The 24,170-nt window shown below is 39.4% G+C and overlaps 1 protein-coding gene and 1 long non-coding RNA gene across 2 annotated transcripts in view; both read right to left on the reverse strand.

The window, feature by feature from the left end:
- Nucleotides 1–24,170, reverse strand: part of exoc4 (exocyst complex component 4) — a 114,407-nt gene that overhangs the window by 32,655 nt on the left and 57,582 nt on the right. The window contains exons 12-13 of the mRNA XM_007564422.2: nucleotides 10,767–10,869; nucleotides 9,367–9,483 (exon numbers count right to left, since the gene is read on the reverse strand). Of these exons, the coding sequence (XP_007564484.1) occupies nucleotides 9,367–9,483; nucleotides 10,767–10,869 (220 nt within the window). The remainder of the gene's footprint in view (nucleotides 1–9,366; nucleotides 9,484–10,766; nucleotides 10,870–24,170) is intronic.
- LOC107837624 (uncharacterized) overlaps nucleotides 15,635–24,170 on the reverse strand; it is an 11,427-nt gene continuing 2,891 nt past the window's right edge. Inside the window, exons 2-3 of the long non-coding RNA XR_001663663.1 lie at nucleotides 21,466–21,472; nucleotides 15,635–15,647 (exon numbers count right to left, since the gene is read on the reverse strand). This is a non-coding gene — a long non-coding RNA (uncharacterized LOC107837624). The remainder of the gene's footprint in view (nucleotides 15,648–21,465; nucleotides 21,473–24,170) is intronic.

Raw genomic sequence — 24,170 nt, forward strand, 5'->3', positions numbered from 1 at the left:
AACTGCGACACACGCCCCGTTTGAACGTGCATGCATTGTAAGTGAGCTGAAGTTGAGGTTTATTAAGGTCCTTATTTACCAAGCAAAGCAGAAAAACGTAGCCTCGATGTCTGTCTGATAACGTAAACCACCTTAATGAAATAAACATTGAAGGATATGCTGCTGAGGATGTACGCAACGATGAAATAGTACACAAAATGCTTCCGCAGATTATGTAATTTTTTTTATTTTATCTGATGAGAAGGACACAGAAAAAAAAAAGTATTTTGGGGAAGTTTGTTCCACCCTATTCTTCATTGTAAAATGTAAAATGTCTGCTAAGGGTAATTTCAATTAATGAGATAATTGACTGGGCTTATTCTAACAGAAGCACAGGCTTGTTCTTCATGGGCCTGTTTGCTCACTACTGTTCTCCAACTAGCCTCTGAGGTCTGATTTGAGGCCGTTTCCATTTAGATTATATTTTTATTCCACATCACAATTGTGCACTACTATGTGTTGGTCAATCACATAAAAATCCTGCTAATTTGCTTTGCAGTTTGAGGTTGTACTGTGACAAAAGTGTATAAAAGTGGTGTGCAGACGTCTGCAAGATACTGTAAACTTTCCAATCAAACGTCCGCCTTTGGCTTCAAGGGTAATAATATACACCGTCTTTGTTAAAATGTCATCTGATTACATCGTTTTCTCCGGCGTGAATTTTTTGGTCTTGTGCTGATTATATGGTCTACCAAAGCAAAATGTCAATCCTGAGCCATAAAGTAAAGCAAATTAATGAAGTTTGATGATTTCATTGTTCCTGATTTATTAGAAAATTGTGTCCTATTGAAAGGTATGTGTGACATTGACTTGTTCTACATATTATACGTGGCGTTCAAAGGGTTCAAACTAAAACAAAAGGGTGTGACCATCATGAAGTTATCAGGCACCGTTTTTTTAATACCATTCAGCTAAACTGCTGTCGTTTATTTATTTGTTTTATCCCAACCAACTTTCTCATGTTTTGCACAAAAAAAAAAACAAAAAAAAAAGTTTTGCATACGAGATATCTTGCATGTTTTTAGTTTGGTCCTTTGTGAATAAATGTCTCAGTCCAACAAACAGGAGGATTCTATAGTATTAGATTTCCAGTGGGGAAAAAAAGGCCCAAAATCAAAACAGTTTAGCTTTACATTCATATGTAAAGTAGAACCATTCTGACTGATATTGCTGTTCTGACAACTCCTTCCTGGTACACAACTCATATTTGGAAACAAAATAGTTAAACCTTCAAAATTTAAACTTCTGAATCAGTGTGCCAGTTCAAGATTGTCAATTGCATTTTAGGTTGAAACGCACAAAACAACTGGCAACCAATCTATTGCCAATTGTTTCATGTCTTTTATGTTCCTATTATTATCCGTTTTTGGATCCAACCAGCTATAACTATATTTTATTGTGCTTGTACATCATCAAATGATCCGTTTCAGGCTTGAGGGGCTAAAGCTGTGTTAAACTCCCAGTCTCTGGCAGGACTAAACTGACTTTTTAAAAGCTCACGATTTCTTTAACTCCAAACACCGCTTTTAGCATTGCAAGTGTTCTAATTGAGAGATGAGGAGCAATATCACACTTGAGCGATTACAGATGGGCTTTTATAACACACACACACACACACACACGCAATCCCATCTTCTTCACCCACACACAAAAACAAATGCAGGGCGAAAATATGGCACTTCTGCATATGCTAATCCTGGGAATTGCCCTAGGGTTCAGATTTGCCATTTAAATCCCAGTAGTGACCCCAGTTCCTCCTTAATAATCATCAAATAATCTCCTTGTTTTTCCTCCCTACACCTGGTATGGAGTAATTGCTTTCTAGTGGGAGAAAGATGAGCATGCTTACCATTTCTTGTCAATTATTATAAATTATGCACAACAAGAACAGAATTAAGCCATCTGTGCTTAGTGTGAGTGAATAAAAACTTCCAGAGACTTGACATGAGACTGAAAGACAAATTATACTTTGTTAATTCATTTTGTGAGGGCTGCATGTTCTTTTCTGTGCTCCATTAGCTCCACTGGTAGCTCGTACATTAACTCGTGTGTGTACACGTGCGCGCGCACGCACACACACACAAGCATGCTCGAACAAACATAAAAGAATGTCATTTTCAAACCAACTTGCTTTAAAAACTCAAGCTGTTAGTTTTATCAGGCACCCAAAGCCAAAACCTTCCTTCCTTCTTGCAGACCAAAGGGCATGTTTGTCATAGAGCTGACATTTCAACTTTTTTTCCCCCCCTCCAACCAACTCAGTCAAAAGGCAGATTATGTCGTGTTACACATAGAGACTCTGTCTGTGGTAGAACTGCATGATGCGAACCTGCAGTACCTTTTGGCAGTAGCTGCTCAGGCTGTTTCTCTCTGCACTGCCAGCCGAGGTGACGTACATTTCTGCGTATTTATAGTCATTATATATAACAACATAGTGGTGTGAATACATCGAATGCACAAACAAAGCCCAGCTATGTCCCATTTTAAGAGAAACTGGAGCATCTCCTTGGCTGAAGCAGGCTGGAGGCCTAGGGCAGCTGAGATTGAGCCTCAGGAGTGCATGTGTTTGGTATGAGATAACCGAGAAAAGGTGGGTGGTGAGGGAAAGTTCCACCTAAAGCAGCGAGGATGGAGGCACACATGACTGACATAAATAAAAAGAGAACTTATCGGGATTCGAGGCCATTTGGTAAAAGAGTGAAAAGTAGGTTCTGAAGCATTTAATCAAATTTGGGGGAAAATAGATTAAAAACAGTGCCTTACTAAAATATCCATACCCGTGTAACTTTGAGATATTTTGTCACTTCGTATCCGCAGATATATGTCATATACTAACTTATTTTGGCATTTTAAGTCGGTAATCCGGAAGTGAAAGAACATTTCTTTTAAAATGAAAACCCTGAAAAAGGCGTTATGCATTTGGAATTATACCCCAAAACTCCAGTGTAATTTCAGCTGCATGTTTATGTTCTTTGTCCTGTCAGAAGGTAAACCTATAACTTCTCTATTTTAGCCTCCTTTCTCCAGATTGTAGAATGTAGCAAACATGACTTCTTCGTACGGCAAAGGATTTCTATCGTCAAAATGCCAAAACTAGTTAATTTTGCAATAACAAGAGAAAGATCTCATAATTTCCTTCTCAGCCTTGTGTCATCCACAAATTCTTGTCACAACGCCGCCAGTGAAATCTTCGCCTCTTCTCTGCATGTGAAACTACTGCGTGATTTATCTGAGTATTACGGGTGTGTCTGTTTACTTGTAAAACTTAAAGAAGCTGTTTTGTTTTGTTGTTGTTTTTTGTTGGTTTTTTTTCAGACAGAGAGCAGGATGGATGGTTCTGAGGAGCCACTGTCCGAGGCCGTGAGGACGCACGTGCTGATTGGCTAAAACACCAAACTTCTCCTGCTTGGTACTGGTTGGATAAAGTTTGTAGCTGGAATGTGACAAAATGCAGCGAATCAAGCATACTTTTTGGAGGATCGGCAAGCCGTTTCGGAGAATGTGAAAGTAGCATTTCATAACAGAACGCCTCATTCCTTTACAACTCCTACACGTGGTAAAACTATCAAGTAAATCTTTGAACACTCCAGTTCATACAGACGTAGAATAAGTAGTCAATATCTGGGAAAAATGTAAACACTTGGATTACTCTTTGAGTGAGATTAGGCGTAAATTATTGAATGAAAATAATTGTCTCTTTCTGATTAATAAGGTGCTGGTCTCAGTGTGAGGAAGGTTGCATCTCCAGTGCCTGTTTGTGAATCTTTCTGCCTCTCAACCCCAAACTCTGTCCTAATCAAAGGGCACAGCTGATGCAGCTAACAGGTATTGTGTTTGTGATTGCTGTGTCTGCTGATGGGAACTGGAAGCAGAGAGTGTCCTTAATAAAGAATGCTCCACCGCTACCATCTTCACAACATGCGTGTGAATGCGGCGGGGAAGGTGCAGCAGGAAGCCAATCAACAAGAAACGACCCACCTCCACCACCCTCCTCCACCCCACACAAATAAGCAGCGCCGACACAGATCATCACAAATCAAAAGGTCAGTGTCATTACAGTCATTGGAGGTGGAAGTCTATGTGCATGCACAATTAGCCCGTGCATGCCAGTTTCTTCCCTCCCGTCTCACACAACTACATGCGAATATGAATTTTAAAAGGTCAACATCATTAGCTGGGCCATCGGCGGCCGAACATATCAGCGTTCTTCTAGGAAACTCTCAGGCAGCTGACAGTGAGTGAATGCAATCTGTCCTCATCTGGCCGTGGAACAAGTTCTGTTTGCAGACAAAAAAAAAAAAAAAAAAACACCCAAAAAACAGGCAAACACATGCACGTGCAAATAACAAATGTGCAATTACAGGGCTAACATGCAGATGCACAAGAGCTGGTTAGGGGCTATTGTGTGGAGACACTGGGGAGAGAGCTGGATGATGCTTAGCTGGAAAGAGAGGGCCAATGTGTTCAGTAATTATGGCTCTGATGTGGTCTTGGCTAATGAAGTAAACAAGCAGCTTACAAACAACTCATCTGCACTCACTGACTCTTAGAGGAACAGAAGCAGCACACGACCGGGCGGGCAGATGGCTCGCCTATGCTTACTTCAGGGCAACAGAAAGGTGCTCACCTGGCCACTGTTTTGGTGAGTTTGTCTCGTTGCAAAACGGGTGGGGTCTGCATGTGAACACCGGGAGCGGGCTTGTTTGTTAGCGAGTCACAAAACGAGAGTGTGAAAGGGACACTGCAGGGTGGGTGGGTAGGTGGTGGTGGTGGTGGAGGGGGGAGGTCCACCAAGATTAATGGAGCCAATCTCCAACCTATCCAGCAGAGTGACCATACCCTCCCTATCCTGTTTTATTCGTCTCTTCTACTCCCCTTCTTTCTTTTACCACTCGCCTCTTTTCCCCTCGATCTATCTCTAATTAAATGAATCAATCAGTGGCAACGCAAAGCTGGACAGATAGTACCGGCGCATGTGTGTGCGTGCGTGCGTGTTTGTGTGACAGCATGCAGCAAAAATGAAAGAAAAACAAAAACAACTATGGCCGCAGCGGATGACACAGAACAAAAAAGAAACAGATCAAGAAACGGAGCAGGCGAGGGAGATGGTGAGAAGGATTAACGGACAAGCGTTTGTTGCTTGGCTACATTTCCCAGTCTTTAATGCTACTTCTCCTTTGGGAACTTATCTGCCCAAGCTGTGCTATCACACTCACACAAATGAACATTAACCTCTCCCATTGAACTATATACTGCCCCTGCCAAGCCCTATCTCATGCTCCTAGTGGACAATATATACAGCTTATGTCAGGCTCATTTTCATATCAATACAATGTAATGTATACATAAAATATAAAAGCAGTAGTTGACACCACTGGGACCTAGTGATAGGGAAATTGCTGCCTATATCATTATTACATTTTAATCTGCAGGAATACACTGCAGGTGTAGTTCATATTAAAGCTGCTAAAGCAAACATAAGATATGTTATTCACCTTGACTTTTGTGCAGAGTTTCCACAAAGTGCCTTTACCCGTTTCTGCAGCAGGAGATACCACTGACAAATGACCAGATAATATTAAAAAATGTATGCAATAATACAGACTCACCCTTAGAGTTAATGTTATGGAAATATTTTCATACATATTTGGTTTGTGCTGCACCAGGAAGCAGAGGTCGACAAGGGCTGATCCCAAAAAATATGGCGGAGGAGTGGGGATCAAGAATCAAACACAGATAAATCTCAGATGTAATTTTTAGCATTCTAAAGTTTTTTTTTTTTTTTTTGTAGATATGTACGGTAATCATTGTTCTGTTTTCAATCCATGCTGTAATCCATTCTAAAAGTCTCTATTTTACACCTAATCAGGATTTTCCTCTATATTAAAAATGTCGACGTCACGTCAGATTTTGTGTTGTAATTAAGTCATTTTTTTTTACTAAAATTAACCTACACTGTATCTGTGTCCAATAGTCTTCTGTGATCATTGAGTATTTTAAACAAAAACAGACAAAAGATGACAAAAGTGAAGATGAATCAGGCTTTTCCTTGCCAATATCGATTGATGGTTTCCTTTAAGCATGACCCGAAGTTTCTGATTTTGACCCATACTGGCTTTTATAGTTCTTCAGGACTACAATACCCAAGCGAGAAAAATATGCTGCAGCTCTTAGATAGAGAAACCAGTTTTGAATTTAACCGAAAATGAATACTTAAAAAGATTAAATAAACTCTGCTATTAGCGAACATTAAGGTTTCTCATGGAGTTAGTGGAGAGAGAAAGGTGGATAAAACCAAACCTATGTCAGTGTACACATATTTCAACTGTAATAAGTTATAGCTTACTCTGGAATAAACTGAACAACTCATTCCAAGTAATTTGCACAGTGAAAAGGTTTCTGGAAGGTCCAGAAAATTTTAAGGAAAATGGAAAAAAAACAACAACAAAAAACCATAAAATAGGCAAGGTTGAAGGTAAAACTGTGCATACCACCTAGTCAAATGGAGAAGAAATAAAATTGGTAATAATAAGCACACATTTAAACCTCCCTGTAGTGCCACAGTACATTTAATTTCAGTTTCTCATTTCAGAAAAAAGAAAAAAAAAATCATAAAACCACCAATCCTAATAACTTCCCCCAATTTATAAAAATTTCACATTAATTTGTGCTTCAGTGGCTGCTGAGAGCAGATGCCTCTATAAAAATTGTGATCCCCTATGGTTTTCTATATACGGCCGTAGCGAGGCTGTATGAAAGAGTTTAATGTTGTGTAGCAATATTAGGTTCTTTCCTGCGTATCAAACAAGCTGGGTCTTCCACTGTGATGTAGGGTCTGTTCCTGATAACACCTGGCGCAGAGAGCACCACGTTGCTTAATGGGGCACATACGGTACGTAAGGGCCCGCAAAATATCCCACACACAACGCCCTATATATTTTTCCTTCACAGTCTTCTAATAAATATAACTGTAATATGTCCAAAGGAAATTGCAATTGTAAATTGAATTGGAAATTTTGAAAGGGCTTAAATTTTGTTGTTTCTTTTTTTGTTTTACTACACAATTGAGCTTTGCGAACAGTTTAGGATTATATCTTCACATAGGCAAGAGCAGAACTGAATATTATGTAATAATTATGTGTCTTTGTAGTAACAGAGTTGAGGAGATTCACTACCCGTTTGAACACATGTGGCTGAAATGAAGGATATTTTAAGGGAAAGTTCAAAAACTATCTATTTTCAGATGTATTTTCAAAGAACTAAAAAAAGAGAAAGATTGTAATAAGGTCATCTCTTTCTGGTTTGCATCGAAGAACCCAACGATTATAAGTGCTGTAAACAGGTCAGTCTAACGACAGCTAAAGCTTTTTTACATTCGGTATAAAGAAAGATGTCGAACCAATTTTTTATAAGCTTCTTTGACAACAAAGTGAATAAAAAAAATAAATAAATAAAAAAAACTACACCGAGGCTGAAAAGTAGTCTACTGTAACAATGCCACTGTGGATGAAGACCATCAAAGAAAACAGCGGGGCGCCTCTCAAACAATAGACCAAAAGCGCAGTCACAGACACACAGGTGGCAAACATACCAGCACAGCAGCACACACACACGACAAGCTCAGAGAAATACCATCCTGACACTGGAATATGAACTGCAGCCGAGCAAACATGGAAGGCTTTTTTGTTTTTTTGTTTTTTAGCCCAATTAAAACAGGCGAAAAGCCCAAACAAAAGGAGTGTTTTATTTCACTCCCCACTATCAGCGAAAAGGCTCATTAGCCACAGCAGCATAATTAGCAAGATGCTGAACTCCTCGTTAAGGAGGGGCCTGAGCCGTAAACAAACCCCGCTGAACTCCAAACACCCACAGTCCCTTTTCCCTCTGTAATGAACTGCCACCGCTGTTCGCGCCTTGTGAGAAAACAGACAGGAAGGCTCTGACAGAAACAAACAGCCAAACATTAACTTCCAAGAGTTGCTGCACAAAAGACACCCACAGAACCAACAAGCCTCCTCTCTGGGACGTCTCTTGAGAACAATTTTGGCATGAACGAACACACACACACACACACCACTAATTACTACCTATAATATTTATGTACGGTCAAATAGATTTTAAAAATACAATAAGCGCAGAAAGTCGAGTTTCACAAAATTCGGAAAGGAGAAAGTGTGGCAGCTGAGACAAAAATCGGGCCAACTGTCTGGATACCGAATTTGGCACCGTTTTAATCTTCAACCTGCCTGCTGTGGGAAAGAAAAGAGCCCGGGGGTAAATGTGATGCAGTCAATATCAATTCAAATAGACCTTTCTTTTGCTGAACTGCATAGGTCTGCAAAGACTGGATTGATGACACAACATGCAAATTGCAGCAATGGAATTCTAATATATTTTTATGTGAACTACAGTGAACATCAGTTTTATCCTTTAGTAAAATGAGTTCAACAACATAGTGTTGAAAATGACTGAAGCACTTGCTCGAAAGCAGACATCTTCAAACTCATCTAGAAGTTGTGGAGTACCACAGGGACAAGCTCAATACTTATTGGTGAAATGCTTTATCGATAACTTTACACACATTTGAATGCAATACTCTGTAAAATGTAACAAATGTCAATAAAAAAAAAAAATAATAAAAAAAACACTGCTTAAAAACACTCTGGATGGTTATATCAGCTTAAATGCATAATTAAAAGCGCCAAATATGTTTATGATTCCCGCTTATGACGAATGAATTTAAACTCCTTTAACCAGAACTGTTCATCACACAGTTAATTTGACATTTTAAATAAACATATACAGTTGCTTGTTTGCATTCACTCATCAACAACTACAAACTGAAAAATGATCAATTACAATTTCAGATGCAGTTACTAATACATGTCCCTGGATACAAAGACACGGTGAGGCCATAAGGAAGGTGAGTGCGTGCTCCTCTGAACAGAGATAGCAGAGGGCTGCAAGGTGAGTGTACACAAGAGGCCTGTCCTCAATTGAACAAGGCTGCAGGAGTGAAACGGTGCCAAACAAAGCCGGGAGTGTGTTTTTAAAGCTTCTCCATAAAAGCTCACATGAGAATATGTGCAACGCAAGAATCTCTGTGCAAACATGGAGGTAAAATTAAGACACACAAAAAAAAATAACATCTGAGCAGAGCAAGGCTGAGATTTGGATCTCTTGGTGAAACATGGAGAAGAAATGATAGTAAAGAGAGGAAAGCTGGTGCACATAATAGCTGTTAACGGTGGGAAACAATTTTGGGTCTAAAATCAACTATAACTTATGTTTGGGAATAGACTGAATGCTTTTCCGGGTGGTTCTCACCTGAAGCAGAGGTCTCTGGACGCCAAGGAGCTTCATCGTATCAGCGCTAGCAAGAATTTTCAAGGGGTCAGCAGCCTTACTGACTGCTTCGATTTCCTTGTTGATCTCGGTCCGCACCTGATGGATCAGGGACAAAAGTGTAAATATCAAAGTAATATGAAATTCTAGTAGCCAGGCTGCAGGCAAGAAAGTCTAAATAAAACATTTATTAAAAAAAATGTGTGAAAAAAAATAACTTCTTTTACTTTTAGGATATAAGAAAACCTTCACAATTATGTGATAAACGATAGTAAGTTTAAAATGTTGAAGTGGAACTTAAAAATTCCCAAAAATGCCCAAATTATGTATTACATGAAAAAATCAATTCAATTAAAAGCACAATTAAGATGGTGTAAAATATCAGACACGTGATTGATAAATAATCATTCAAATTCTCTATTTCTATAAGCAATGGAAAAAAAAAGAGTCAGAATTTGCAGGATCAACCAAAAAATAAAAAATGAAAAAATAAAAAAACAACAACATGATGTCAAAGTTTCATCAGCATAATAAGTGATCATAGATTTGTATATGTGAGGAATGTTACTGGTTATTTCTAAAACTCATTCATGTCGAGTTTCAGCTGTGCATTGACGTAGCCTGGAGAGAGTTAACTTTCTCAGCTGAGGGAAGATTTCTGAAGGAGCACTTCATAATCAGATTGAGTTGGTAAGCAAAAAATAAAAGTATATTTAGACAAAAGATCTGGTTTTAAGACTTTATCTGCTGTTAGATCATAATGTGAACGGAATAACGATCAAAGCCTAATTCCTGTTCAAAGATCAGAAGTTGCAGCATAGAGACTCAGAATGCTTGTCTATGTTGACTGACAAGCATTCTGACCATTTTAAAATTTGGTTGACGCTCAAAAAGATTATATCTTGGCTGGATACGATGCAAAATTTGTTAAATGATTCTGTCTAAAGAATGACAGAATGACTTCTGTGTTAGAACTTCTTTAAATTCAATTGTAAAAATTATCCATAAATAAGTCAACAAAATAAAAACTAACCCAACTACTTATTTAAAGCAGCAAATTGCTCCTCAGCACCATTCAATTTCATTTTCTAATCAGTTTTTTGAGAATTTTAAAGTTCCTCAATTCAGTGTATGAATGTAACCCTACTACTCATGGTTCAGGTTGTCAAGTTACAAGAACAAACTTTCAAGAACAGACTCTTAATGTGTTTTGATTGCAGTGAGTCAGCGTGTTATTTAGAGCAACAATGACTCATACTTAGGTTTTCTTCTGTAAACAGTCCCATTATCCCAGAAAACTACGATAATTCAATAAGCCATTGTTGTGGGAGCTGATATGAGTCAGATGGCCTTAAAAGCAGACCCTCGTAATGTTCACTAACCTGGTTAAGGAAAAGGTCGTTAATGTAGTAGGTGAGGAAAGTTCGGAGCTGGCACTGCTTGGCTTGGCTGGGTCCCATGTTCATCTCTATCTCCTGGATGAATCTGGGAAGAGAAGTTAACACAAGCAAACATTAAAACAAAAACAAAACAAAAAACTGAAATAAAGAGGCCAGTTTACACCTGAAAATGTTTGAACTAATGGTAGCAAAAGCAAATGGGCTGGAGGCAGGCAACACAGAACAAGCACAGTGAATCCAGCATCATTTGGTGGGTTAAAATCCTGAAAAGGAGCTAATGTCGGTAAGATATAAATGCCTCTAGATGTGTCTTTGCTGAAGGTAGGTCAGCTTAAGTTCTCTAGTGGAGCTGCTAAGGCTCATTATAGCATGAAACTATAACAACCAAAGGGATGAACAGTGCTAATAATATAAAGCAATCTGAGCAAGAAAGAAGCTGCTCTCTGGACTTTTTCGGCGCAGCTGAAGTCCGGTCGTATCAGATGGGGGTCAGACAGTAATGTATGGGTTTGTAGAGGCGCATACGAACATCATTTATCAGTGAATCACTGGTCACTGGCCTTGTCTCACACACACCACAGGGCAAACCATGCAAGAGTAAGTGCTTTCTCAAGCGCTCAGTCCATATAAATGCGCAAATAAATCAAACTCCACACAAATAAATTCTTTGACCGGGGAGACATTTAATGTATGACCTAAACAAAGACAAGAAAAATGTTGTGGGTGACAAAGTCTAGAAAAAAAAGAAAGAAAAAGAAACAGGAAAAAAAAAAAAACTAGCAGAAGATGAACTTAGGACAGGAATGATGGAGGATACAGCCATTTTTAAAAGCCAAGAGAACCCCCGTTTCAGGACTTAAGTGAAGTGCAGTGGATGCTGCACTGCAGACAAAGACGCTTGCACAATCTACATATAAGTATAGATGAGAGCAGGTGAATTACTGACTATATAAACTGAACCATAGATGCACATAAATTAAAATGTGAATGCATTAGAACAAAAAAACAAAAAAAAACAAACAAAACTAAACTACTACTCAGGATTTCCACCCAATTAGTCAGCAAGGGCAGGGGAAGAATGTTTGAGTGTGTGTGGTTGGGGGATTGTACCCTTGTGTGTCAGAGAGCGAGCAAGGAATCTAAGTCCATTCTAAATCCTTCATTGATTCCCATTGAAACTCGACCACAACAGAAAGTTAAGTATGAGAAACTCTTCTGTGGCCTCATTAAAACCGTCAAACTTCCAAAACAATAGGAAGCCAGCTATAGAGCTTAACAGTATAAATATGTAGAGAACACAATTCAAAAGCTTTTCTCCTTAGGGGGACGGGGGGGGGGGGGGGGATGCTGACAGCTTCATTCTCAGAAATTGATCTAAGAAGGAAAAAAAAAAAGTTGCCAGTTTAAATGCGTGTTGTTCTACAATCCATCGCGCGCTGTCATTATTGTCATTGTTTCAATACTGGTGTCAAGATGATGGATTTCGGGAGAGGTGATAATATTTGAGTAATGAGCAACAGGGACTGGGCAGGGAAAACGGCCACAAGCCCCCGGTCTACTGTATGCTGAAGCAACGGGTGACGCAAGGAAGCTTAGCCACGGTAAGTGACCTGAAAAACACAGACAGCATCTCAACAGAGCAAGCAAAAACTGGAGGGGGGGAAAAAAATAAAAAAGTTTGGTATGAACATGCTTTACAAATGATCCAGAAAAAAAAATAAAATGTCCAAACTCATTATTGTTGCACGTCCTGAAGACGCCTTGCTGATGGCATTGTATGTTACAGAGTACACACACGCTGGATGATGATATCAAATGACACAAAACAACTTAGCGTGCACAAACACTCATTTAAAAACCATCAAACAGTTTCAAAACTCAAAGCAGAAGCGTCTGAACTCATTACAGGGAGTCATTTAGCGAGTCAAAGGCTGAGTCAAACCTCCTACAGAAAGACACGCAAATGACGGCTGCCAGCGTGTGACTGAGCTCAAATTTACATCCGTTACTGACAAACTTCATCTAAGTTCACTTGACTTCTGTTTTCTGACTCTCCTTTAAATTAACAGTGAGTAAAGCTTACTCTAAGAAGCACGTTTTTGAGATGGGAACCTGCAGGGTTGGTTAATGTTACTTACGTACGCAATATCTTGAGAATATTTAATTGCAACGATACATCTAAACTTTCCAGCGAAGCCTTCGAAGACGATTACAAGGCAGCCGAGCATGCAGTAAAACGCTAAGAGATGCAGCAACAAAGTTTTGCATCAGTGCAGAAAACAATGGCCATCCAGGAAGAAAGTAATAGCGGCAAATTGCCCAGCTTCATCGTGAGTTCATACATTCATACATTTATGACAAAAATTGTCGCTGAATAAGTATAAAATTAAGCCAGTCTTCATAATGGACTTTTTTTTTTCTGCTGCACATCTGACAAGGATTTACTCCGACGCACGCTGGGGTGCCACGGCGATCCCACTTCTTCAAACAACTGCGTCGCCGCAATGCGTTGAGCGTCTCAGTTTTCAGTCAGTCTTCCAACAACTTTTTTGTGTGGGGGAAAAAAAAAAAGAAAGAAAAAAGGACGGTTCTTATTAAAGTGGCGTCGCTTCTTTGTTGTGAAATGTCTATGAAAAGAAGAGAATTTTCAGAATTTTTGAAGGGAAAAAAAATTAGGTGTCAAAGTAGAAAAAAAAAAAGGTCTTAACAGAGCAAATTTAACAGAAAGACACTGGAAGAAATGAGATGATCAAAGCGAAAACAAATGCAAGTAAGTGATTTTTGCAAGAACAAATCCTCTATAGTAGCATTAGCGCTGGTGGATTTGAAACAGTTTTGACCTCCTGGTGTCGCCTTGGACTGAAGTTCAGCAGCACCATTAAAAGCAGACCAAATTAGATACAGTTTGGATGTTAAGTAAAAAATTTTCCACACAGGGTTATTTAGGCTTAGATTTTGTGTCTCCCTTCACAATAAACACCTTAATTTAAAACCTGCATTTTTTTGTTGTTGTTGTTTACTTGTGTGTGTTTGACGAATATTTGAAGTGGTTTAAGTGTGCCAAACATGCACCAAAAAAAAAAAGGAAAGCAGGAAGGGGCAAACATGTTTTAACACCACTGTATGTGCATGTTTAATCTAGAACATGCATATTGCGCTCTTTTTATGTGTGCTTATATATTAACCATATATCTGTATTGGGTCTGTATGCTCATACTTTCAGAATTGTATGTTTTCTGGCACTAAACTATAAACAACATCGACCTTTAACTGAAACCTGTGATCATTTTTGCTCACTTCCCATATATTCAAGAACTGCTTATGATCCTCTTTTAATTAGAACTGAAGTGTGATGTTTGCCATGTCAGCTTCATTGTGAAGTGACAACAAAACACACATCCAAACAGTCATCCACAAGGCAGCTGTGTGCAGCAGAGGTGTTGGCTAAGTTGCTAAGGAGAAGCCGTGGAGGCAGCAGCGTAGAGACACAGCAGCACCAGCACAGTGTGAACTTTGTCCCTGTGTGTGAAATCTTAATAAATTTAAGTAAACAGCTCATCTTCCCTCACATGGATCCATGCATCCCACTAACATGCGTGGCATGTATTAGACACAAGGCCCAAACAGAGTGCTTTGACACCACCAGCGGTAGAAGAAGATCAGACGCGGCAAAATCGTGAAGTTTCGGCGTTGCCAAAGTGATTTACTGATAATGATAAACATTGCTGCTGATCAACGGCGACAGAAAAAGCACTGTGTTCGTAACGTTCAAAAACTCAAATCGTCCAATTAAAATAAAAGAGAACAGATGCTCGACAACATGGCGCTGCAGTCTAGACCCTGCAGCAAACGGACAAAATCTGTCAAAGCAACATGGCATCGCGCTGCCGCGACAGACTGAACAGTGGGTGTATCATGAAATGCAATACTTTCGAAATAACATGCTTTACTTTTTTATTATTTAAAAACAATGAAAGAAGAAGGTATTAACTCTGATAATCATTTAGCAGTTTTCAATAAATTAAATGACATCAATGGCAAATCCACCACTCTGACTTCAAAGCCCACACAGTTTGGAGACAAAACCTATGAATATTAAAGATAAAAGACATAAATAAGCCACAGTTTCGCTGTGTCTTGTTTTTCGAAGCAGATCAAGTTTAACTGCTCTTTTCTTCATTTCGTTTGTCTTTCTGTTCAGTTGTCTTTCTCTTCAAGACAGTTTTGCCTCAGGGTTACGAAACTATTTGAGGTGATTTTAGGGAAAGAAAAGCTAAGCGACAAGGAAACAGTGCAAGTTGTGATGTGTGAAGACGGACGCACGCGGAGTAAACAAAGGCCCCAACAGGGCTGCTACTGCTTATAGGCATAAGATTTATGAGAAAACACTTTATGTGGAGATTTTTTTTTTTTTACATTGTATGGCAATAAACCAATATCTGATCCTTCCAAAAAAAATCTTCTTTCTTCTGCCAATTAGTTTAATGCTGGGCCTCAGTTTTTTTGTGTTACAGTTAAATCCTGATGAGTTGAACACAAATTGATTATAGCATGTGGAGAAAAGTCAGACAAGCACAATGACCCTTGCGAAGATGTTTTGCTGAGAGGAATGTGCTGACGCCTGCCTGTGCACATAAGTGTAAAAAAAAACCCTAAAAACTAAAAAATTAGGTCAGAATTGGAAGAAAAACTCCAATTTCAATGGGAAAGCTGATTTTTTAAATTATTATTATTACAGTTCAGTCATTTGCCAGTGTGGTAAATAATAGGCACTGTTGGGTGCTGGTTTGTTTGGTCTCCAAGCTAGTACTCGCAACTTTCTCCTCCTCACTGGAAAAATCACCTTCAATTTTGAGCTGGAAACTTTGCTATACCTTTCACCTTTACACATAAGATTGAAAAATAGCAATACATGTGTGTTTAATATTATTAATTGTGCTATAAAATCAATAATTATTCAAGAAAGTGTTCGCAATACACCACTGGCGTAGGAAAGGAGTCATGGTTTCCTCTAAACCCCCCACTGCTGAACCAGTTGCACTGCAAAGTCAGTTTCTTAGCAGCACTCCTCATGATTGTCCTTGACAGCGTGCAATTATCAGTCATTAGGAAACAGATGTCAGCGCCTTGGTCTAGAGCAAGATAATTGTAGATGCCATGCCCTATGTGTATGTACATTTAAAAAAAAGGAACAATTTCTAACAGCATAAAACATCCATATTAACAAGGACAAGGCTAATAAGAAGAAAAAGAACAAAAGAAATGGCCTTTTTAAAAATAACAACAAACCCTCTGTTTGATTACCTTTTCAGACAGATGAGAACAGACAGAGAAGAATGTATCCAACAACACTTTTGGATTCATTTCCCAGCAGAAACTAAACCCAAGGTAACAAATGCTTCTTTAAATTGAAAGGGTTGGGATCCCATCATCTATCTCTATTTGCTACCGCCGCATATTACTCGTTGAAAGAGAAATGGGATAAAGACAAAGGTTCGAGAAAGACAGCAGAATAAGAGTGTGCTGAGATCGATTAGGGACTCAGCGTCTTTAAATCTCCCAGAATTCCCCTCAGGCACGGACCTATCAGCTATGGTGAATTCTGATTTTGCCGCTCAGAGAGGAAGGCTTGTTCTGTCACACACCAAGGACAGTGCAAACTGCGGCTCTGCCAACAGAGAGAGGGACGGAAGGGTGGAGAGAGTGCAGGAGTGTGCTGCCGCATACCTGCGTCTGTGACGGATGTCAAATCTACCTGGTTTTACCAACACATCAAAGCAGCACATTCAAAAACAGCCAGGAGCACTTATCTCTATTATTCTTTCATGGTGCAGAGCGCAATCACTCCGGTATTCAAAACTCATAAATGGATTTTAATAGCTGGGGACATTTTATGGGTTTTATGGTACGATAAACATTAGCTTTCCTGCCTGATGATTAGTCAATAAGTGCTAGAAATGCAGCTTTCAGTGTTATTGGATTGCGCATTCAGTAATGATTCGGTGGTAATTTTTACACACTTCAGTAAACAAAACCTAATTATTTCTACAGGGATACTACATTGACGAGGTAACACCTGAGTATACGACCTCTCAAGTACAAAAAGCAGTTTTCTTGCATCGTATCACTAAATCATTATTTTTATTCTTGTAATGATAAAATAATTCATTCATAAGTGCTGCCACATACTTGCTTTGGGTCCTTCTTATGCTTTTTGGTCACTCAAGCAATTACCACAACCACCACAAGATGGCAGTGTGTCAGCTTCTTCAGTCAGCTTCCACTGCATGACCAGCTGACAGAGAATCCGTTTTCCTTTATCACAAACAGGTTTCAAGAAAGAATTAAGATCCCAGTTGGTGTTTATCAACTGCAGCCTGTACTGAATTTGCTCAAAGGGTGTGTATGTGGTTAAAACAAACAAAAAAAAGTCTGATTTTTTTTTTTTTTTTTTTTAATACTTGACAGTATTGCCTGCGATTAAGAGTGTGTTCATGTGTTTTCATCATTCCCTGATGAAATGCATATGGTCTTCCCACACACCGCCCACGCCTCCGCCAGACTTCCCACTGTTTCATGCTCTGCTCTTGGCCCCTGATGCTGCATCTCACACACACCGAAGGCTTTTCGTGCGCTTAAGGTGTATGTGCTTACAGTCTGTACGTGTGTGGTGCCATCGGCATGTGTCTTTGTGAGAGAAGAAGAAAAAAAGAGAAGGAAAAAAAAACAAAACAAAGAGGAAGACAGCAATATGCAAATCTGTATGGAAATTAGGTGAGTGAGAGTGTCTATATGCTCGCAGCTGAAGGTATAAATGGGCTTCATAATCAGAACCTTTACTTTAAACTGTGAGATTACAACAGTTTAATAGTGGAGTCTATGCTCAGGTGACCTTACTGCATACAGCCTCCATATGGACTATAATGCCTGCCAGAGAAAAATAGCTGTCATTATGATAGTCTATTAGTGCTGTTTGTTTCTCGTAGTTTTGTGCTTGACCTTACCACATTTTGAAAATATATTTCACAGAGAATGGTTCCAAACGTTCTAAAAATCACATGTAGCCTTTGTTACTGAAGTAAACTATTTAAGACTTTGTGACTGTTAGGCTTTAAATAATTTATCCGAGTTACAAAAATAACTTTTGAATAAAAGAAAAGTGTGTATTTAAATATCAACTTATGAAATTATACTTACAAATGTGTGTAAAAATGTATCCCAATATCACCAAGAAACCCAATACAAGTTATTTTTGCTGTCAAACTACAGCTTCCTTTCAGTTAATTACCACATGATTTTCTATTTCTAGTTGAAATAATCAGAAAACAGGTCAGGCTGCCCCACTGAGTTCTTCAAGCATTAGGAATGCTGAAGTGGGTCTTCATCAGTGCAGACACGCTTTTGCATAATGTATCATAAAATTTAAATCTTCCATAAAAGACACTTTTTTCTTTACTTTTTTTTTTTTGGCAATGTACCTATATAAATTGATTAAGGACCAGAATGTGTTGATAATCTGTAAAAAGAGAGACAACAGATAAAGGGCAGCATTCTATCTATTCCTGCTCTATGATCTTGCAGAAACACACTATTTGTTTTCCCTCTATCGCCTTAAGCTTTATAACTTAGCTTGTGGGTGGGAGTGCATTTTCTGTATTTCTGTTGTGTACCTCTTAAATAAAAAAACAACAACAACTTTTTGGGAGGATTATCAAATAGATTTTGGTGTTTTCAAGTCTTAAGTAGTAAATTATTTTAAAATATACTTAAAAGATGTATATTTACTTAAAATATATTTCTTGAAAGGAGGATCTTTGAGGTCATCATTCATTCCCTCATCTTTAGTAGACAGATATGATATGTGTGTTTGCGGAAAAAGTACAGTAAACCCTTGAGAGTGGTAATGGTGTTCAGTTTAAGCTGAATTTAACAAAATTAAAACAACTAAAGCTGAAAATCTTTCTATAAATTGGATACCATATTGTATCATTGGATATTAAATGAATACGTTCTTGGTGGCCTTTTCTAGATGTCAGTGCCAGATATAACAAGGTTTGTTTTTTTCCTAGTTTGTTAACCTGTGTAGTTATCTTGGTAATAATCAAGCTAATGAGTCTTATTGATATGACTGTGACTGAACTTCTTTCCAAAAATGCAAAAATGGAAAGAAAAAAATAATTTGTAGCAGAGCATCATCACTTTTCTGGTCCTTATAGGTGAAGTTCCAGCATTAAAAGCTGAGGAACTGGAGCTTAGGGTGACTGAATCCCTAGCAAAAAGATTCCTTGCATGTCTGACTTCTAAAGTCAAATCCCTGAACTACATTCTCCTTCAGCTGAACTAAGAAAACACGGTTTGAGTACTAAGAGTTCTCTACATAAGCACTATGTGAACACCATCGTTTTAAGCTTAATCTTGGGGACCAAATGACTAATTATTCAACAGTGCTTGTCAGAAGAAGAGGCAGAAATGTTTCAACACCTTTCTTTTTTTTTTGCTGCGTCATTAAAGGCATTGTTGTGTGGAATGTAATGAGGAACAGACTAAATTAATTCCACATTAACGTGAGAATGAAAACAAAATGAGGTAAACTTGAAAAGGTCTGACAACTTCAAGTCTGCAAACCGCATGGGGACTGTGCCCTCACGTGTAATCGCCCACTTTGGCATTTATATCTCTGCACATATTTCTGTCAATACATGTGCATGCTCGTGTGTGAATGTTTGCGTGAGTCTCGGTGTGTGTGTGTGTGTGTGTGTGTGTGTGCTGGCATGTCGCAGTGTGGTGCAGACCAATTAAAAAGAGGAGATTGATGACCGGGGGCTCTGAGAAGCAGCAGCAGCAGAAGCAGACAGCCGCTTCCTGCAGACAACAGGAAATGAGATGGCCTTGTTTAGCTGACGCTGCCAACACCAACACCACAGAGCCTCAAAGACAAATCACCACCTTACAGCCGCTATTGGCCTAGTCCTCCATCTTGCTACAGCATGCTCCCCACCCTCCATCTCTTTATCTCCCTCTAATTGTATCAAAGAGTGTGTCTCTCGTTAGTCTTTTCTGCAGAGCGGTAATGTGGTCAAGGTGCTCTCAGGTGTACACGGTGATGCTAGCTCAGTACTTCTATCCTTTGATTCCTAAATGCCAACTAAAGCCACCCTGAACTGCATGTCTGCTCAGGGATAAAAGAAAGGTTTGATGCTTTTTGCTCTTTATTGTCAGAAGATGATAAAAGTCTCTCACAATTGCACACAGAAGACAGGAGAAATAACTTGAAACTGCATGCTCAGCTGGTCTGAATGCAACAACATGTCATTTAACCAGTTCATCGTTTTTTATCTGCAACTTCCAGCAAATTTCCTCAAGACTGAACTGCTTAGAAGGTTAAAAAGTTCCTTTAGGAGCTCAGGTGTCCCTCAGTGTAATTTTCCCTCAGTGGAAATTGTACAAATGGTAATCGTGGGCATGAATATCGTAGTCATTTTTCGCTTTTGAAGACATATTTGAGTAGTTGAGGATAACATACTGTTATTGAAATAATTATGCAACTTTACAGTTTTACGTTAGTGTAGATTTTCTTTGGTTGACACAGTTTTAAAATGAGATATAAAGGATGCAAAAAGTATACTGTATAACTAATGTACACCATTTATACTCCTGGCTGATATAGATTTAAAGTTGAAGACGTTTGCTTCTGGTAGGTAATGAGCTGGGCATCTCGCAAAATGCAATACAACACGGGAAAAGAAATGCTGCCATCAATTTAAATATATGCAATCATCAATAATAGCTGGAAAATAATTTATTGACTTTCCAGAAATCAAAACCTTTTTATACTTGCTGATCAACTTCTTGTATTTCCTCTGATATTTTTGTCTTAAGTAATGGGGTTGGAATGTCTTCTTGCCATCAACCACTGATTCTCTATCAGCTCCCAATCAGATGTCTGAATATGCTTAACATGAAGAAACATGCCACTAAATAATTATGACGTAAAACCTACAACATATGAGGGGTATGAGTAATTCTTGGCTTTGTTGATAACAAAGTGTGCCTGTTTGTATACACTTGAGCCAGTGTGAACAATCTTTATACTGTGTTGCTGTGCATTTGAAAAATGTACCAATGCCCTGAAACCTATGCAAGAAATGCAACCCCTCCTCCCCCAACCCACAGAGAAAAATAGAGACCCTCTCCCATTTATTTTAATGGCAGTTAACAGATGTATTTTTTTGCTGCTTTCCTCATTTACCGCCTTGTGAACAGAGGATGGCTGTGGGACAAGAGGAGAGAATCAGCTTTCTCACAAGCAACATTGTGGCCATTAAGACCACAGAGAGGCAAAGATGCCTGGGTGTCACAATGGGAGTTTGCTGGGACTAAATTACTGCTTTTGTGCTCACTGTACAATATAAGTCAATACAGGCAGAGCGGCAGGTGATGGCCCTGTTTGTGACAGGGGTATGTGGGTGAAAGGCCCCTTTAATTGCTTATTTTCTAGATAACAGCCACCAATTTCTTCGCTAAGACACAATTCTATCGCCAGAGGACCAGGTGCAAACAAAAACTGCTTCAGGTCTTATTGTATTCTCCTCATGACTTCAATATTTTAAGTGTTCATCTCCTGCTTACAAAACAAGCCTGATTAAGAAGCATCACTCTAAGTGGCCTCCCACAGAGGGACGGGACTCCTTTAATAAAGTAAACCAGGAAATAAAAAGCGGAATATCAATTATTCCCAGTGAAAATGCTGACATTAGACAAATCAATCTGTCCTGTTACAAAACAGAATCCATGGGAAAAACAAAAAACAAACAAACAAAAAAAAACTAACCTCGCTGCAAAACCAAGGGAAAATGTCAGGAATTAATCAAGAACTACTTCAAGGTGACCCCTGCTGAGAGACTGCAGCTTTCCCTCAAGTATTTGGAGGGTTGCTTCTCAGAAAGAAAAAGTTATAACAGTAGAAATCAAAGCGTAAATGAATAGCCCTGTCTTCTGGCCTAATTAAATGTACTACTCAAACTAAAATGCCACAGAGGCAGCGAGAAGGCAGAGAGGAAAATAATCTGTGCCACTGCCAAACAACTGAAAATAGAGATGGATTTTCTTTTATAAAAATAAGCCATATAAGTCTTACAGATACATAGACACAGATGAAGCAAAGGCAAGAAAACGAGCGCATGAGCTGCTACCGTTGTAGACACTAGCAATATATGCGTACACTAATACGCATCGCAATCTATTCTAGGCAGAGTTGATGGGAGATGTATAAACTACTGGGCCGGGGAAGGACACTCATGGTTCAGTGAATGACTCAGCAAGCCTGAAATGGCAACTATTCCTGAGAGAGCCAAGTGTTAAGGCACTTTTCAATTCGCCTGAAAAGTACTGAGAAAAACACTTAACCTGCAAACCAACACACAAAAGGTTGCAAGCCATGACTGACATGAGTCTATTTTGGCCCAAAGGGGGGCAAATGAATGGAAAGTTGCCCTGAAGAGTGCAGCAGAGTGGAGGGCAGTTTTTTACTTTTTTTTTAAGTTTCCTGAACAATTTTAATGACGTAATTCTATACATTTCTAGAGTTGAATCAGCTCAGTCTATGTATGTATGTGTGTGTGTGTGTGTGTGTGTGTGTGCGTGTGTGTGTGTGTGTGTGTGTATAGGTGTGTATGTATGTATGTATGTATGGATGGATGGATGGACGGACGGACGGACGGACGGATATATCTGCCTCAGCTGTTGTCCGTCTCTCCACTCTCCATAGCCTCTTATTCTCTGTAACATTTCAGCCTGTCCCCTCTAATGTCATCTTTTTCCCTTACCCTGCTCCCCTTTAATTCCCATTCCTCCTTCTATTTTTGCTTCTCCTTCTGTGTTATTTCTATGTGGCACCACTTCAGTACAACTCCCTCCCTCCTTTCCAGACCTTTCCTCCACCTCTCGTCTCTTCTCTCTCAGCCCTCAGTTCCATTTAGGCCCTTCTGTTGGTGTAGGACTTTCCATCCTGTGGCATCCAGGTAGTAAATTGAAATGGTTCTGGGCGCTCCATTGAAGCCTGATTGAATTTAAAAAGAGAAAGTGCCATAAAGAGAACCGCTGGTGAGAGGTCTGTAATACACTGAAGGGCTTCCCAAACTATGACAGTGTTGACAGAGGACTAGAGGAGGAGAGGGCACAGGAGGTGAAGAAGAAAGTAAAGGAAGAAGTAAGGGAAAATCCAGGGTAGAAGGGAGAGACGGCAAGAAAATGAACAATGGAGAGAGAGAAAAACTGAAAAGAAGAAGACATATAATTGAAAACGTATAAAACTCTTCTGCAGCCTATTACCCATTGCACACAAGCAGAGACAAACACACACAGAAAAAAAACCTCACAAGTGTGTACCCTTGATAGTGACACCTCACAGAAATGCCTCAATCACGGTTTGCATGGCCTGGAGGGAACGAGGTGACAGGTCTCATATTGGAGACGGCCAACAAAATGCAATTCCAGGAAGTCAGCTCCAGGCCTGTGTGTCTGTCATACCTACAGCTCCGATAACGCACCCACACATCACATTACGCCGGCGAAACAGCCGCCCCTCGACAAGCAGGGGGCGTCAGCTGAATGAAAGTGGCAATACTTCCCCACACACCCAACGATGTTTGTGGATACATTACTGGCAAGGGGGGAAAGATGATGTTAGGGGTTAAATTATTCATTGATCCCTTCATAGCCTCTCCGAAGACGGCTTTTTGTAATGCCATGTCTTCGTCTGAGTGTGAGCCGGTGTCCACCAGAGAGGGCTCTCTAGGGGGAAAGGGAGAGAGAGAGAGAGAGAGAGAGAGAGACAGAGAGAGGCAACCTTGAGCTAGCACTGACCTTTAACTTTGAGTGTTTCACTTTAAGAAAGTGACAGGTGTGGGGGGGGCAACGTGTGTGAGTGGCGAGCTTTTATGCACTTGGCCATATGGGTAAACAGAGAGCCTGTCTATGAAATATTTCAAGTATCAAGATTACCAAAGGGCACTGAGGAGAACGGGAGAGGAAGATGACGGCAAGGGGAACGAGGAGAGTGGACAGGAAGAGTCCCCGCTGGGTACATTTCAAAGCAGACCATTGGGTTTTAAATGAATTAGCAAGATAATTAACTATAAATGATGTAAATTATTTAATACAATCCGTTAAAGGACCCGATAATTATACAATCAAACAGTAAAAGGGGTGAAATGCAGGCTGGAGTTAAATCTGCAGAAATGCCCTGTCCATGTTTAATTTAATAAGCACGAGTGTTGGGCTGTAACATAAGATGATGGAAGTGGCAGCTTGCTAATCCGTCTTATTTTGAGTTGGTGTCTACAAAAAAAATATGTAAAGTAAACAGCAGAGGCTGAGGTGAAGATG

Source organism: Poecilia formosa, unplaced genomic scaffold (assembly GCF_000485575.1).
Source record: "Poecilia formosa unplaced genomic scaffold, Poecilia_formosa-5.1.2 Scaffold159, whole genome shotgun sequence".
Taxonomy (NCBI): Eukaryota; Metazoa; Chordata; class Actinopteri; order Cyprinodontiformes; family Poeciliidae; genus Poecilia; species Poecilia formosa.